This window comes from Batrachochytrium dendrobatidis (genome assembly GCF_000203795.2).
Source record: "Batrachochytrium dendrobatidis JAM81 unplaced genomic scaffold BATDEscaffold_20, whole genome shotgun sequence".
Taxonomy (NCBI): domain Eukaryota; kingdom Fungi; phylum Chytridiomycota; class Chytridiomycetes; order Rhizophydiales; genus Batrachochytrium; species Batrachochytrium dendrobatidis.
In genome coordinates, this window is record NW_006281118.1 from 189,903 (window position 1) to 204,640 (window position 14,738).

The 14,738-nt window shown below is 41.6% G+C and overlaps 4 protein-coding genes across 4 annotated transcripts; 2 read left to right on the plus strand and 2 right to left on the minus strand.

Moving 5' to 3' along the window:
• Window positions 1–636: 636 nt before the first annotated feature.
• BATDEDRAFT_92878 (uncharacterized protein) lies at window positions 637–2,514 on the plus strand (the record flags this gene model as incomplete). The annotated part of the gene is made up of 1 exon (XM_006683047.1): window positions 637–2,514. One exon carries the CDS (start codon window positions 637–639, stop codon window positions 2,512–2,514), a length of 1,878 nt encoding a protein of 625 aa, XP_006683110.1.
• A 51-nt stretch (window positions 2,515–2,565) lies between these two features.
• BATDEDRAFT_21115 (uncharacterized protein) lies at window positions 2,566–6,578 on the minus strand (the record flags this gene model as incomplete). The annotated part of the gene is made up of 2 exons (XM_006682980.1): window positions 2,566–4,733; window positions 5,082–6,578. The coding sequence occupies 2 exons, from the start codon at window positions 6,576–6,578 to the stop codon at window positions 2,754–2,756; spliced, it is 3,477 nt and encodes a 1,158-aa protein (XP_006683043.1). The 3' UTR covers window positions 2,566–2,753.
• A 2,347-nt stretch (window positions 6,579–8,925) lies between these two features.
• On the plus strand, window positions 8,926–12,908 carry BATDEDRAFT_28671 (uncharacterized protein; the record flags this gene model as incomplete). Its single annotated transcript, XM_006683000.1, has 13 exons — window positions 8,926–9,053; window positions 9,189–9,279; window positions 9,380–9,436; window positions 9,827–9,879; window positions 9,999–10,081; window positions 10,223–10,359; window positions 10,439–10,658; window positions 10,728–10,843; window positions 10,943–11,268; window positions 11,384–11,585; window positions 11,690–12,343; window positions 12,437–12,447; window positions 12,698–12,908. The coding sequence occupies 13 exons, from the start codon at window positions 8,926–8,928 to the stop codon at window positions 12,906–12,908; spliced, it is 2,289 nt and encodes a 762-aa protein (XP_006683063.1).
• Window positions 12,909–13,075: 167 nt separating this feature from the next.
• On the minus strand, window positions 13,076–14,399 carry BATDEDRAFT_36305 (uncharacterized protein). The gene is made up of 2 exons (XM_006683018.1): window positions 14,189–14,399; window positions 13,076–14,097 (listed from the first exon to the last, which is right to left on the minus strand). Exons 1-2 carry the CDS (start codon window positions 14,373–14,375, stop codon window positions 13,217–13,219), a joined length of 1,068 nt encoding a protein of 355 aa, XP_006683081.1. The 5' UTR covers window positions 14,376–14,399; the 3' UTR covers window positions 13,076–13,216.
• Window positions 14,400–14,738: the final 339 nt, after the last annotated feature.

Sequence of the window (14,738 nt, forward strand, 5' to 3'; positions counted from 1 at the left end):
GCTTATTCCAGAGTAAAATAGAGTCATTGCAAGATAAGTGCAAGAAATGGTTTATTTTACGTGAATACGACTAAAAATTTATCCGTCGCTGTACAAGATATGGCTGACAGGTAGCACGGTGGATATATTTTTCTTATAGTTCAAATGCATAGATAAAGTGTGTTGATAAAAACCCAAGGGGAATCGCCACCCAGACATTTTGATTTGCTCAAATGCTGGTGCACTTTTGTGTTCAACCACTGCTGATATGTATTTAAAATTAGTGGGCTATATAGATGGCGTCTTGGCTAAGCATAAACAAAGGCTGAAAATTCATTGCAAAAACTCTCGAGCTATGTGACTAGTGGAGCGTTTATGCTTTTCTTTCGTCTAAATAAAAAATACAGCCAGTTATACTTTGAAATTGACCGATAGTAACCGATAAACAATTGTATGATGATGCCACCTGCCAAATTTACGAGTTAAGCCACTTGCAGTTTTACAAGTTATAAAAACATATATTTCCTCATCAATATTGCCCGTTAAACATATACACATATACGTACACTTTTTGAAAGAGGTTCACACTCTTTCTACCACTTCATTTCCTTATACATTTAGATAAGATTTCATTTAAATAGCTGATATTAAATAAGTATGCTCTTTAGCCTGTTTCTTCAGATCGTGTTTGCTACTACTATCTTTGCCGGTACCCACAAACGTAAATGCCACCATCGCGGTAACCATCCAAAAGGTATTCCTGTTCGTTCATCTGGAAACCTCAATCCATTGCCCGACTATGACCAAGGATATGTCACTCCTACACCTGGTGGACAAAATCCTCTTGCAACTCCCGATATCTCTCTCGGTGGACTTTCGCCTCCTGGCTCGGGTAATCCCGGATATGACCAAGGATATATCACTCCTACACCTGGTGGACAAAATCCTCTTGCAACTCCCGATATCTCTCTCGGTGGACTTTCGCCTCCTGGCTCGGGTAATCCCGGATATGACCAAGGATATGTCACTCCTACATTTGGTGGACAGCAACCTGCTGCAACTCCCGATGTACCGCTCGGTGGACTTTCGCCTCCTGGTTCGGGTAATCCCGGATATGACCAAGGATATATCCCCCCTACGCTTAGTGGACAGCAACCTGCTGCAACTCCCGATAAATCGCTCGGTGGACTTTCGCCTCCTGGTTCGGGTAATACCGGATATGACCAAGGGTATGTTGTTTCTACGTTTAGTGGACAGCAACCTGCTGCGACTCCCGATAAATCGCTCGGTGGACTTTCGCCTCCTGGTTCGAGTAATCCCGGATATGACCAAGGATATATCGCCCCTACGCTTAGTGGAGAATCTTCGTTTGCGATTTCCACCGGAACTGTTTCTGGTGCTCCTAAAGCGACACCATATGGACTTAACCCAATGCCCTATGCTATGCCCGACCCTCAATCTAGCTATTTTAGCAATTTGGATCCAACCAGCACGCAGTTGCCCCATGTTAACTTGGATGGATTTTACTGCAGACCGGGTGTATTTCCCTGCGGACCAGGCGGCATTCCTCCAATTGAAATATCCAATCAAAACAACCCATCTATATATAACTCTCAGCTGAATGGGCCTTTGCCCAATTTCGCACCGGGAAGTTTCCAAAGTGATAATTTCAAAAACCTAAGCTTTATGATTTTCGGTGGTTGGGGTAATCCCAACGAACCTGGCCAATCTCTTGTCGCCAAGACTGCCACAGAACTGGCACTCAAATCCAACCCTCGTTTTGTCGTTTCTGTTGGCAACAACTTTTACCCAACAAACACCGATAACTACGAAGGTGTAAAAAGTTCTACCGATTCCAAATGGACCTCGGTGTGGAAAAATGTTTATAATGGACTGTTGACTAGTATCCCTTGGTTTTCGGTTTTGGGGTATCACGATTGGTTAGGTAATCCATCTGCTCAGCTTGACTATTCAAAAAGCCATCCAGCCGAATGGGTGATGCCCAACTTCTTTTTCGAGCGAATTTTCCGTATTGGAAAGATTGAGGCGGCATTTATTTTTATTGATACAAACTATCTGGCTTATGGTCGCAATTCTCCAAACGAGGCCATTACAAATAACTTTAAGCAGATTGGATGGGCAAATAAAACCGATATGGTGAGTATGCAGCTCGCGTGGATCAATGATGCTCTTAAACGTCACCAGGGAAAAAAGTATACGTTCGTGGTAGGCCATCATACGCTCGGGACATGCGATCATCAAGGCAACATGACCCAGCTGATGGATGCTTTTGATGAGATGCAGCCCACCGCCTACATTTTTGGAAATCAGCAAACTCTCCAGGCTACCACGCGTGGAAAAACCAAGTTCATTCAAGTAGGTGCCTCGGGTAAAAAGGAGGACGCCTGCAAGGGAGCGGATGGCTGGTCAGGAGGCAATACATACGGCTTTGCCAATGCCATGCTTACTGAAGACAACTATCAGTTTGATATGATTGACGACAGTGGCAAAGTCTTGACCTCCATCAAAGGTTAATTATTTTTAAACAATATTTTGTATCAGTAACACCATCACATTGTCAATGTTGAATCGACTTGTTTCACAACGTCTTTTATTTAAGCTATTTATATTTTGAATAAACTGCATCAAAACATTCTTTTTAGCATGCTAGTAGATATCCAAACATTGGGTTTGAAAATCACTTTTGTTGCCAGTAGCCATTAATAGCAAACCTCGGTGATAGTGCCAATTTCAAAAGTGAAGAATTATAAAAGTTATACTCCAGGTTGCTGAGAGGCCAGTTCGTTGACCGTCATGGGTCCATCTTTACCTTGATCAGGAATGCTGTATCCGCGAGAAACACGCTCCTGGCGAGCATCCTCGGCACATTCGCGCAGTTTAGCAGCAGCAGCATCACCCGTCTGCTCAACCAAGCTTCTAAAGACACCATCAGGAATATCCAACAGCTTGATTGGTTCATCAAACTCGACCACCTTGCCAGCATCCATAACCAAAACTCGATCGCAATCAATAATGGTATTGAGACGATGAGCAATGGTTAGCATAGTCAGGTCTGCAAAGTTCTTTTTGATGGTTTCTTGAATCAACAAATCGGTTTTCGCATCAAGAGAGGCAGTGGCTTCGTCGAGAACAAGAATCTTGGCTTTGGATAGAATAGCTCGAGCAATGCAAACAAGTTGGCGTTGTCCTTGAGAAACAGATTTGCCATTTTCAGTCACTGCAGTTTCAAGCTTGCTTGGCATGGAACGAACCTTGTCACCCAATTGTACGGCATCCAATGCCTTCCAGATCTCTTCGTCGGTAGATCGACTAAATGGATCTAAATTGGACCGCAAGGTACCAACAAACATGACAGGCTCTTGCGGAATAATGGCCACCTTGTTACGTAAATCATGCAAGCCAATCTGACTCACATCCAACCCATCAATGGTGATTTTTCCTTCTGAACTTTCGACAATACGCAGCAGTGAAACCAACAGAGTGGATTTTCCCGAACCAGTGCGTCCAACAATACCAATTTTTTCAGTAGGATAAATGGTGCAGGACACGTTCTTGAGGACAGCAACACCAAATTTTTGGTATTTGAGAACAATATTATTAAAGTTGATCAAACCCTTGGTAGGCCAGTCCGCAGGAGGTTTCTTTTCAGGAATTTCAAAAGGTGCTTCGGGTTTAGTTGCGCCATAGTAGACAAGCTGACCAACAGATGCCATTTGAGTCTCAACCTCACCCCACATACGAACGGTCCATTGAACAAAGACGAGCATTTGAAGAGCGTTGGAAAGTGCAAGACCACCGACAGAGTCAATTCCTGGTTGATCCCGGTTGACAACAAGCAGCAAGGAGGAAAAGTAGATGAACAGTGATGACAAAATATCGAGATACAGAGCTTGGAAAGATTTGACACATTGCATAGAGAATAGAGCTTCATGGTTGGTATCAATACGCTCCAAGTTTATAGAATCAAAGCGGTCTTGGGCATGATAGGCACGAACAGAAAACAGACCCTCGAGCGTGGCAGTTAAATGAGCATAGATGGGAGGCTTGGAAATGGCTTCAAGAGATTTGGTCTTGAGATCTGCAGGGTTGGAGTAGCGAATAAAAAGATATGCAATAATAACAATACCAATCGCAGGAGCCCAGCCCCAAGGAATAATAGCAGCACACAAAACGAGTGCGCCAAGTCCTAGAGGGAAATACTGAAGGGCCTGCATGGCAGAGTCGAGCATAGTATCATCAACATGCAACTGGTGTTTGGAAAAGGCGGATAAAATACGTCCAAGAGGAGTCATGTCAAAAAAGGACATGGGAGCGTGCATGACAGCATGGAATAGTTTCGAGTGAAGAGTAAATGCCTTGTATGAGGTTGCCTGAGAAAAGAACAGACCACGGAAAAATGCACCAATAGTAAACGCAATGGCAAAAACACCATATACACCAATGTAAACAGCATCGCTGAATCCACCAATACGAGGAACCCACAAACGAAGCCAGTAATCACCAGCAATACGGATACCGTGAACAAGAACAAACATAATCATGATTGATATGGTGACTACAGACCCACTACCACTGCGAGCATATGCGACAAAATCACCAAAACCGGCAGATTGAGTAGATAAATCGTCTTGAACAAGTTTTCCGCGAAGAATTGCATCTTCTTCATCATCATCGTCGGGAGAATCGTGATGCGGTTGTCGAGTTTGTGAGATGGAGTAAACAGACAGTTCATTCTGAGCTGTAATTTTAGCAATATCGTGAGATCGCTCAGCGCCAATAATGAGATTTGCATTTTGTTTGTCAATAACGGAGCGGATTGTGTTTTCATTAAAGTCGCGATAGTTGCGGCATGAGAGCTGATTGCGTGAAGTGATAGAGAGACCATTGAGTTCCATCATCTCCATGGCATCGTGCTTCTTTTTACCAGAAACAGAGCCAGGAGCAGACGATGAGGCATGGGAGTGACCGACTGAGAAAGGAGCAGGAGTGGGAATATCAAACTTGGTATTATTGATTGGGATATCACCAAAGTCTTCGTCTTCGACTTCCTCTTGTCCGCTTTCGAGAACGTGAGAGTTGACCAGTTCAGAAAACACAGTATCGGTTTCCATCAAACTAGAGTAAGTGCCTTGACTACGAATGGTGCCGTTTTCAATGAAAACCACATAGTCCATCTGAGAAAGATACTGCAACTGGTTGAGGGCAATGATCAGAGTCTTGTTACCTAGATGCTTAAGGAAGCACTCTTCAAAGATATGGCGACCAACATGCTGATCAACGGCAGATAAAGGATCATCAAGAATCACAATTTCGGCATCGTAGTATATAGTACGAGCAAGCGACACACGCTGACGTTGACCACCAGAAAGATTGGCGCCACGCTCAGCAAGTTCAGTCTGATCGGCAGAAAGTAGCAATGTTAGATCACGTTGAAGACCAGCAACACGAATAACTTCTTGATAACGTTCCATGTCCATGTCTTTTCCAAACAAAATATTCTGACGTAGAGTCATGTTGAGGATCCAAGCTTCTTGAGACATGTACGCAGTGGTTCCATAGAGTTTGATTTCAGGTCCAGAAACTTGACGAATCTGTCCAAGAAGGGCAGCAATTAGGGATGATTTTCCAGAACCCACATCGCCTACAATAGCTACGCGGGAGCCCTTTTTGATGGCAAGAGAAACGTCGCGAAGAGAAGGATCATCACCCTCGGCACCATCCCATTTAAAGTTGGATTTGGAAATATGTAGAGCAAGATCACAATCGGCAGGAGCAGGAATGACTTTGAGTTCCTCAACTTCTTCAAGATGGAAAAAGGTTTCGAGACGACCAAAGGCGGTAAGTGCACCAGCGGTAGACTTGACAGCCATGGGAAGCATAAAGAAGGGATAACGAAGTGTATTGAACACAGAGAGAACAGTAAACGACACAGAGGCAGTAAGTCTATTACCGGTGCCCACATAAGTGGAAAGACAAGTGAGAGCAACAAGAACAGGAACGGCAAACACAACAGCAAAATTGACAGTCTTGACGATAAGGCCATTGTAAATGAGTTCCATTTCGCGCTGACGGATCTCGGATATCTTTTCGGTAAAAGGTTTTTCCCAGGCATAGAATTTGATCAACTTGATGGCAGTAAGAATTTCAGACATCAGATGGACTCTCTCGGTTGTGGCAGAAGTTTGATCACGGTTATAGTCATTAGTGAGTTTACCCAAGTATACTTGGATGGGGAGCAAGATGAGCACCCAAGCAAGAGCAGGTAGGGCAGAAACACCGATTTCGGAAAAGGAGATGCCAAGAATCAACACGACTTCAACAAAGGCAGCCCACAGAAAGTGGAAATTGACAACAGCATCGTTGATGCGAGTGACATCAGTGGACAGGATGTTGATGACTTCACCAGCACCGCCTTTAAGACGAGACACACGAAGAGATTTACGATATACCATTCCAGTGATGGCAGCACGAATTTTGATACCAACACGATTGCATTCGGCGTACTGTTGGTGAATTGCAATGGAAGAAAAAAACGAAGATAAAAACAGAGCCAAAGCGTACATGTGGCCATTCAACATGATTCCGCGAGTCGTCAAGAAGACCAACATGAGTTTTAGTAGATACCAAGCACCTGCCCAAGTAAAGAATGTCCACAGAATCTTGTAGATACCAATCATGCCATATTCAAATCCATAGGTAGTGTAGAGAGCACGCAAGAACCTCGCATTACTATAATTGATATGTCAGGGTTAGAATCATACAGCAAAAACAGGACCATGAAAAAATTGGTATCGACTATTTTCCACCAGAAATGAAATGGTAGCAGACTATATGGGGATTAGAGGGGTGGATATATTCATGTGGCCATATATAAGCAAATTCAATCTGTATCCAATCATGTATCCAATCCTGTATCCAATTGTTCCATGACTAATAAAAATGGTGGCTGGCAAGTGCTTCCAAGCCAAGCACTAGTGCATTTGAATACACTGCCAATAAAAAGCGGCAATTCAAACAAAAGCCGACTTGCATTATAGTGTAGTCTGAAGAATGATGGGTTCAAAATAGAAGTTCAATGCAGTGTCAACCATACCTAGGATCTTCCTTGTACAAACGAAGCCATTCAGATTCCAGTTTTTCGGTATTCGTTCGAGCACTTTCGGCTGGACGCAGTTGCAGCTGAATCTTTGCAAATGCAGAAGTAGTGTGGGTTGAAGCTCTGTGTACAATGGGATAAACCCATACAAAAAACCAATTCGAAATAAAATGGTTGCTCCATAAATGAACCATGCCAGCAGAGTTGGCTCGGGCTGGATCCTGTTTTGATTTTATTGGATCTTTGGATTCGCCATGGGTCAGTTTCAAAACAGAAATGTCCTGCTTATCAACAGGTTGCTGAGCCGACATAGTGAGATAACTGCTAGAAAGAAAGGCTAGCAAATAATTCCTTGAATATAACTAATGAATGGTAATGTAGTTGGAAAAGTAGTTTAGAAGAAAGTCGAAAATCGAAAAAGGAAACTTTTATCAAGAGTCTGAGCAATTTAATCGATAATTAGGCTCACCACCCTTTCATCAATTATTAAAGGGAAGATGAGTTGTAAATGGATGAAACTAAGCATTATGGTAAAGGGATTGATGTAAATGGGGTGGATAAGAGTGCCCATCCACTCCCCTAACCATTAGTAGGGTGTAATAAGGGATCACTACGCATTCATGATAGTAACAAAGCTAGGGCTTGAAAAATAGTTGAATCAGTCCTCAGACAGTTGTCAGTCATGGTTGTCAGTCATGGATTCATGTAGCAAATACTTGCATTGGTGAAATACTCTTGGACGCTTTTTACACTTGGGTATTCAACTCGACCTATGCAAACCTGGACTGGGGTGGAGATTCAAAATAATCGATTAAAGTGAAACCTGGAGAGTCAGTCGGGGCTTTTATCCTTTTCTGTAAGCTTGGTATGTCCAGTACACTAATCTTTAAAACATATTTCTACTGGGCCCCGGCTACATTATAATAAGCTAGAATCGCTTCTGCTTTGATGGCAACTTGATAGGCGCGCCAACCCATTTACAGGGTTATTCACGTAAACTGTAATGCTTTTCTGTACTTGTCTTGTAGTCAGGACCTTGGAATATTCAATGGCTGAATATCGGCTGTATTTCCTTATTAAACACTGACTGTTTTTCAAGACATTCTTAATACACCATCGATCGTATGATGTACAAAATCAAACTATATAGTTTTAAGCATGTCTTTTCTCCATGTTTGATATAGCCACATGTTGTACAATGGTCAGATTCATACATTGGTCCAGATATTAGCTCATGTTGTCAATACAACGCTATAGACTCTGTATCCTAAAATACTATACACTCTAGTTCAAAAGAACAAAGATTACAACTGTACATGCCAATCACTCAATATCTAAACGCAAAGTTGAAGACTAAACAAGTGCGGGATTGGCTGGAGCCGAGTGCTTTGAACATGTCTAATTCTTGGCGTTTCATTTTACGTGAATACAGTTGTGGATGATATCCACGACCATCACATCTGCAAAACAAACATTTATACCAAACTGATGTTTCAGTCATATTTGTCAATCATCTGTTTGCTTGATATATAGCGTCATTGGAATACATTGATGTGAGCATTGCCATCCAAAGTATAATACGAAACAGGCCATGTTTCATGTTTAGCTGCTTTGAGCCCAAAGCATTTGAATTCTATCATCGATTACAAGATTATTAGTGTAGTAATAAATAGATTGGCTCATAATATGAGATTTAGAATTGATGGTTTATGGAATGGGTAAACTAGAAGCGAACAATCGAAAGCACGAGAGGTCTGAGCATTGAGTTGAAAGCTTTGACTTGCATCGGCCAAAAAGACTATCAGCCAGATCCACATACCTACCAAAGCATGCCCATCCACAACTACACTCCTAGAATCAGTCCTATGGCTGAATTTGTTTTACTAGCCGAGTTTGATATTGATAAAGGCTCGTCCTTGTCTTGCCAATATCCTACTCCGACTGGTGCTGATCCTGCGTAAGAAGTTTGAATTCGAGCTGGTTAGCTCATACTGGATAGCAAGTGATAAACTGCATTCTTGAATGCATGTCTGGATGTTCAATGTTATTCACATGCATTGCTTGCTTCTCATGTCACTCTATCACTAAATAGCACTTTGGCTGAATGGATGCTTCCTGAAGGTGCTCACTTGCGTCGTGAAGACTGCTCATACTTTATCTTGAATCGAACAAAAGCTGGGACTGTAAGACTTTCTCATATTTCTTCATGTCTATTTTTGAGTCTTTGAGCATAGTGTCTGCTTGATTTAAAATAATAAGCTAATTCACAAATCATTTTAATAGACTATACCAAACGAGTCAATTGCATTGGCGCAGTTACAGTCCAGTCCGCTCGAGCAAGTATTCTTATGCTTTGAAAATCTAATACTAGTTGCTTTACACGATTGTTGATTCAAACTGGTCGACTTTGTAATCAGGGTCTGCATTCAAGCTGTTGCTTATATTAAGCCTCAAAAAGGTAGCTGACATGTGTACGAGTCAATTCAAAAAGAATCCATGCTATTCATTATATCTTGTTCTAATCTTACCGTTGGCTTAGTTTGGGAGCTATGTTTTCCTCGCGGGGAACTTATTATTGCTTTGAGATCTGGGTCGCAAATAGTTGTAACTCATCCTGATTGCCAAGAGACTGTATGGTACGTTCAAATTGATGTAGATATGTGTTCCAATTATTAATACATCTTGAACAAAATTCATTTTTTTTCATATCCTGTGTCTTGCGTCATACAGGAATGTAACCAACGCAACGTGCGAGTACTGGGACGAATTGACTGTGTGTTTTCGTAAGATTAGTCCGCCATTAGGCAAGTCCAACTACACTGCTCAATTGCTATAAAATCACCAGTTGTGCGTCTAAACTGAGCCATGATTTTTCATTCAACTATTTAGTTGTGCGGTTTAGATCTGCAGACGATCGCATGTACTTTATGCGTTTTGTACATGAATCAGCCCAAGTTTTGCCTGCTCAACGTGTTTTTCCTGAAGGTATACCACTTATCATTTTGAATGCCAAAGCATACTATTTTAAACATGCAGAATGCACGTTTCTAGTCTACTATCAGGTCGATTGTCAAATTACAGCTTGCATTGTGTATATCAACTCATTTTGGATTTTTACATTGATAGACCTTCCGGAAATTCCAACCCCTGATGAGCCACTATTATATGTAATCAACATGATCAGCATGAAAATCATTGCTGGTGCAAGGCGCAGTGCAAGAGTAAAAGCCATGGCTATTGCATCCCGCCATCCATGGGTGCACGTATTCAAGGCAAGTGGTTTGAACCTGTTTACTGGATTTGACTAGAAAATTAACAATCAAACGTGTCATTGCATTGTAGCCACTATTGATTTTAGCTCTCGACAAGTACTTTTCAAATCCAAGCGAGCAAGTCATTACTGATTTGTTTTATATTTTAAACGGAGTGGATACACGGTCTATACCTATTTTGACTTTACCAGAACGAAAAGTAATGCGGATGTTGATGCGCAACACTGTTCCTCATCATAGTGCAAACTTTGATCAGCAAAAGATTTTTTTAAAGCACTACGATTCTAAAGGTTTAAATACTCTTGATTGCATGAGCCTCACAGTTAGTTATTGCATACTAACTTGTAAATCCATTTTAGATGAGCCTTTGGAGATTCGAGATTATTTAACTGATCCAGAGATTCTCATTAATTTTGCGCATCATTCTTTGCCCATCAAAGTTCCAGTAGCAAGTCTGCCTTCTGAATTTGGAGATGTAAGTGCATTGGGGACTTTGTTTTGGACCAATCGCTTTAAACTTTATTACTGCTAACCAGCTTTAATATTGTCTTGCTTATATTTTACAATATCAAAGTTTTCATTTACGACACTTTTTACCACATTTGCGTCTCCGACACTAACTAACCAGACCCTCCCATTAAAATGGCGCAATGAATTGCCTTACTGTTGGCATCCCCATCTTGACTGTGGATCACTTACTCACCCCATAATTGTGCTTCTTTTTGCTCTTTTGACTGAAAAACGAGTACTGTTTCTTGGTTATGGTAAACCTAGCAGCGAGATTTCATCATGTGTGTTGGCATGCACAGCTATTGCTTCAGGAGGCGGGTTAGTGCCTGATGCTATATCTCGATCTTTTCCATGTGTTGGATTGGCTAGTGTAGATATGCTGTTGAAAGTGTGAGTCATGGCGCCATATTTTGTTTTTGGGCTGCAACTGTATTTTACTTTGAACGAGTATAATCGAATGATGAAATTAATTTGGATTTGTATGTGTTGACCTTTTTGTTGATAGGCCTGGATACATTGCTGGTGTAACCAACCCAGTTTTTGAAGAGCAGGCAGCATGGTGGGATATACTCTGCAATTTAAACACGGGGAAAATTACCATTAGCTCAAGATTGATCTCCAACGAGGTTCCTGGAGATACTTTTAAAGACCGATCGTTTGATGCCACTCAAGCCATATCTGAAGAAGACGATACGTTGATTCAAGAGGTGGATGCATTGCAATTTTGTAACCTTGATTTGGCAGTCGAGTATGCATATTGACTTGGTAATTTATAAACTAACTGTATTTATAAAATGTGTCGATTACCAAGATTTCAATGGGATTACAAAAGCATATTGACGAAATGCATCTCCGTCAACTTGTCTATAACTTTGTGGAGCGGTTTATTCAGGTTTGCACACCGCCTGTTGACGTCAGTGTATCGGTCAGTGCCGTGCTTCCAGGCTTAACAACCTCACCACCAGTTATGCCAGCCATATCAGGAAACATTACTTCCCCAGTGGTCCGGATTCCAATGCAATGGCGAGCAAGAGCTGAAGCATGGCAAAATACTCAATCCATGAAAAATCTTTGTCAGTCGCGACTCTACATGTCTCGAAAAACCATGTTTCCTCAATACGATGTCAAATCAGCACTGGTTGAAATGGCAGCTGTTGCTCTTCCTAATATTCCTGGGATATCGTCATCTAGTAGTCATGGAGGATCAAGCATTGGCCGAAGTAGTGGTATATCTACTGGAAGTGGTGCTGCAATCCTATCACTGCAAATCGAACGTGTTGTTTCTAATTTTTGCATCATGGACTATTTGGTTCAAGAGGCTTCTGATGATGAGCTGATGGAAATTTTGTCGTATTTACCTACTACTGATGGTGGTTGTTTGCCTTTTTCTATTGGGCTGTACCACGAACGACCCGAAGTTCGTATGGCTGCTGCTCATATCATTCAGCGCTTGTTTCTTCAAAAGGTCAGTTTTTATTTTAATAGTATAAAATATCATCATATTTATCATAATACTAAACCGTTTCATTGTATGTTTGACTATTTTTGTTTATTCAAGATGGGCGAAGAGTATGTCAACCCCTTTATTAAACTCTCAGTAGCGAGATTATTGGAGAATACAGCAATCAGTTCACATGAGCAAATGGGCAAGTGACTGATTTTAAATAGTTGATGTACATGATTGTTTTGAGCAGTCATTTGGGTTTATTTCAAAGCAGCTCGGTTTTCTATTTTGTGTTGTACTGAAACTAACATTATTTTTTGGAATGTGTATAGGATTGAATCATCTGAGTGAGCATTGCTTGAATACACCATATAGCGATGACAGCGATATGAACTATATGGATGATATGGGTTTAGACGATGATGGATTTTATTCAGACGATTCGGATTCAGAAATAAGGGGTGTTGAGGCGTATACAGAAATGTCACCAGTAATAGAGTCCATGGTTAATTTATCTGTATCCCAACCTTCTCAAAGTGCAAGACGAAATCGGTCGAGTTTAACTTTGGATGATACTGATGTTTAGATACTCGAAACTATGGCAGGGGTTAAAGTGAATTTTAATAAACTAAATGCTAAAGCATAACACACCATGTAAGCATTGATTCAAGCGTAGACTGAATTTAAACATTGACTAAAATTATAATTTTTACAACACACCCACTCATGCTAAAATAGCTTATATCAACAAGTAGTTAGAAATCAATCCAGCATATTTATTTCAAAATTCATACAAGTTGGATAAACTAAAAGTCTCAAGTTTACAGAACTAGGTTCGAAAGATAACATTGGAATATACGAGTAAAACACAAGATAAAAGATCAAGTCTAATATCTACTGGTCACAGCTGCGACCAATGTAGATACAGCAGATATCCATGGTAGTGCATCCGGAGGAGGTGGGCTTGGGTGGACGGCGGGTGGTGGTAGTCTTTCGGGTGGTAGTCTTTCGGACGGTAGTAGTCTTCCTGGTAGTGGTGGTGGATGGGGGTCTGGCACCAGAGCCTTGGGTGCAGGACTGAGTCTCGGGATCCCAGTTCATCTGAATGAGGAAGTTGTGTCCATTCCATCCACTGTTGTACGAAGCACCGTTGGAGTCAGTCTGGGTACTACCGTACTTGTAGGCACACTTGTCACCATTTTCAAAGCCTGGGGTGTCGTTCCATGCGCGGTTTGCAAAGGGATCGGTGACAGCCTCGGTAATTTCATGAGCCATGACGGAAATCATAGCATCAGTGGCAGTATCACCGTTGGGAGAAACATCCTGGTTGGATGGGGGGCCACATCCGCCGATGCAAGAGCTGCCAATTTTACCAGAAAGAGCATAGGGGAAAGCTTTACCGCTTGAAAAACTACCTTGGTTATGGTAACCACAGTATCCACCGCAGAAAGACGAGCCAAGAGCGTACTCTGAAACAAGCTCGTCAATCAGAACATAGTAAAGCGAGTTTTCACTTTCGGGGAACGAACCGGCAGCAATTGCATTCTTGACAATGTTGGGAACATCATCACCACTGAGCGACTTGCCGAGAGAGTAGTTGTCATCAGCAGATCCAGCAAATCTGACCTGACCATCAACATAGACCTTTGGAGACGAAGCATCGGCCTGGTAGTAGTACTTTTTGGTGGTTGTCCACCAGTCAGAGTCACCAAGACCAGAAGTGAAGTCTTGGGCGAGCTTTTTCTGAGCCGAGCTCCATTTACCATAGTAGACAACTGTTCATTAAAATGCACATTAGAATCGCGTCCAATTAAATTGTTGGATATACCAATCGATCGCATTTAAAACAGTCGATCAGTCACTTACAGTAAACGTCAAGTGGTCCGGTAAGAAGAGGAGCACCCATATTGTAGGTAATAGGACCATATGGGGTAGCAGCAAGAGTCTTTCCGCGCATAGGAGCAATACTCTGCAAATGAGCAGCAGTAGGCTTGGATGGGGTAGCAGTCGCAGCGATAATAGCAAGCGAGGCAACAAAGGTAGTAGCAATCATTATTGTATGGATAGTATTGATAGTATTGTACTTGATGAATACTAATTTGATGGAAAATGTATTCTCTTTTATACACAAGATATCTATAATAGATCCCGAGCTTCATAGTCAAAGTCACATTTACGCATGGAGGGGGTTTAGACACATGTACAAGTGTTATTTCACATGATGCTAATATGAAACCTCCGCCCTGCCATAAGTATGTAGCATCGTGCTATTCATTATTTGAATGGTATTTAAAAGATGTTTTTCCAACACGTTTCCCGATAGTATGCTTTTCAACGTGATAAAAAAGTTTTGACAATGGGCTGAACCTAATAATTTGATTCCGCCCATGTAACTACTGCTTGGACAATAAGCTTG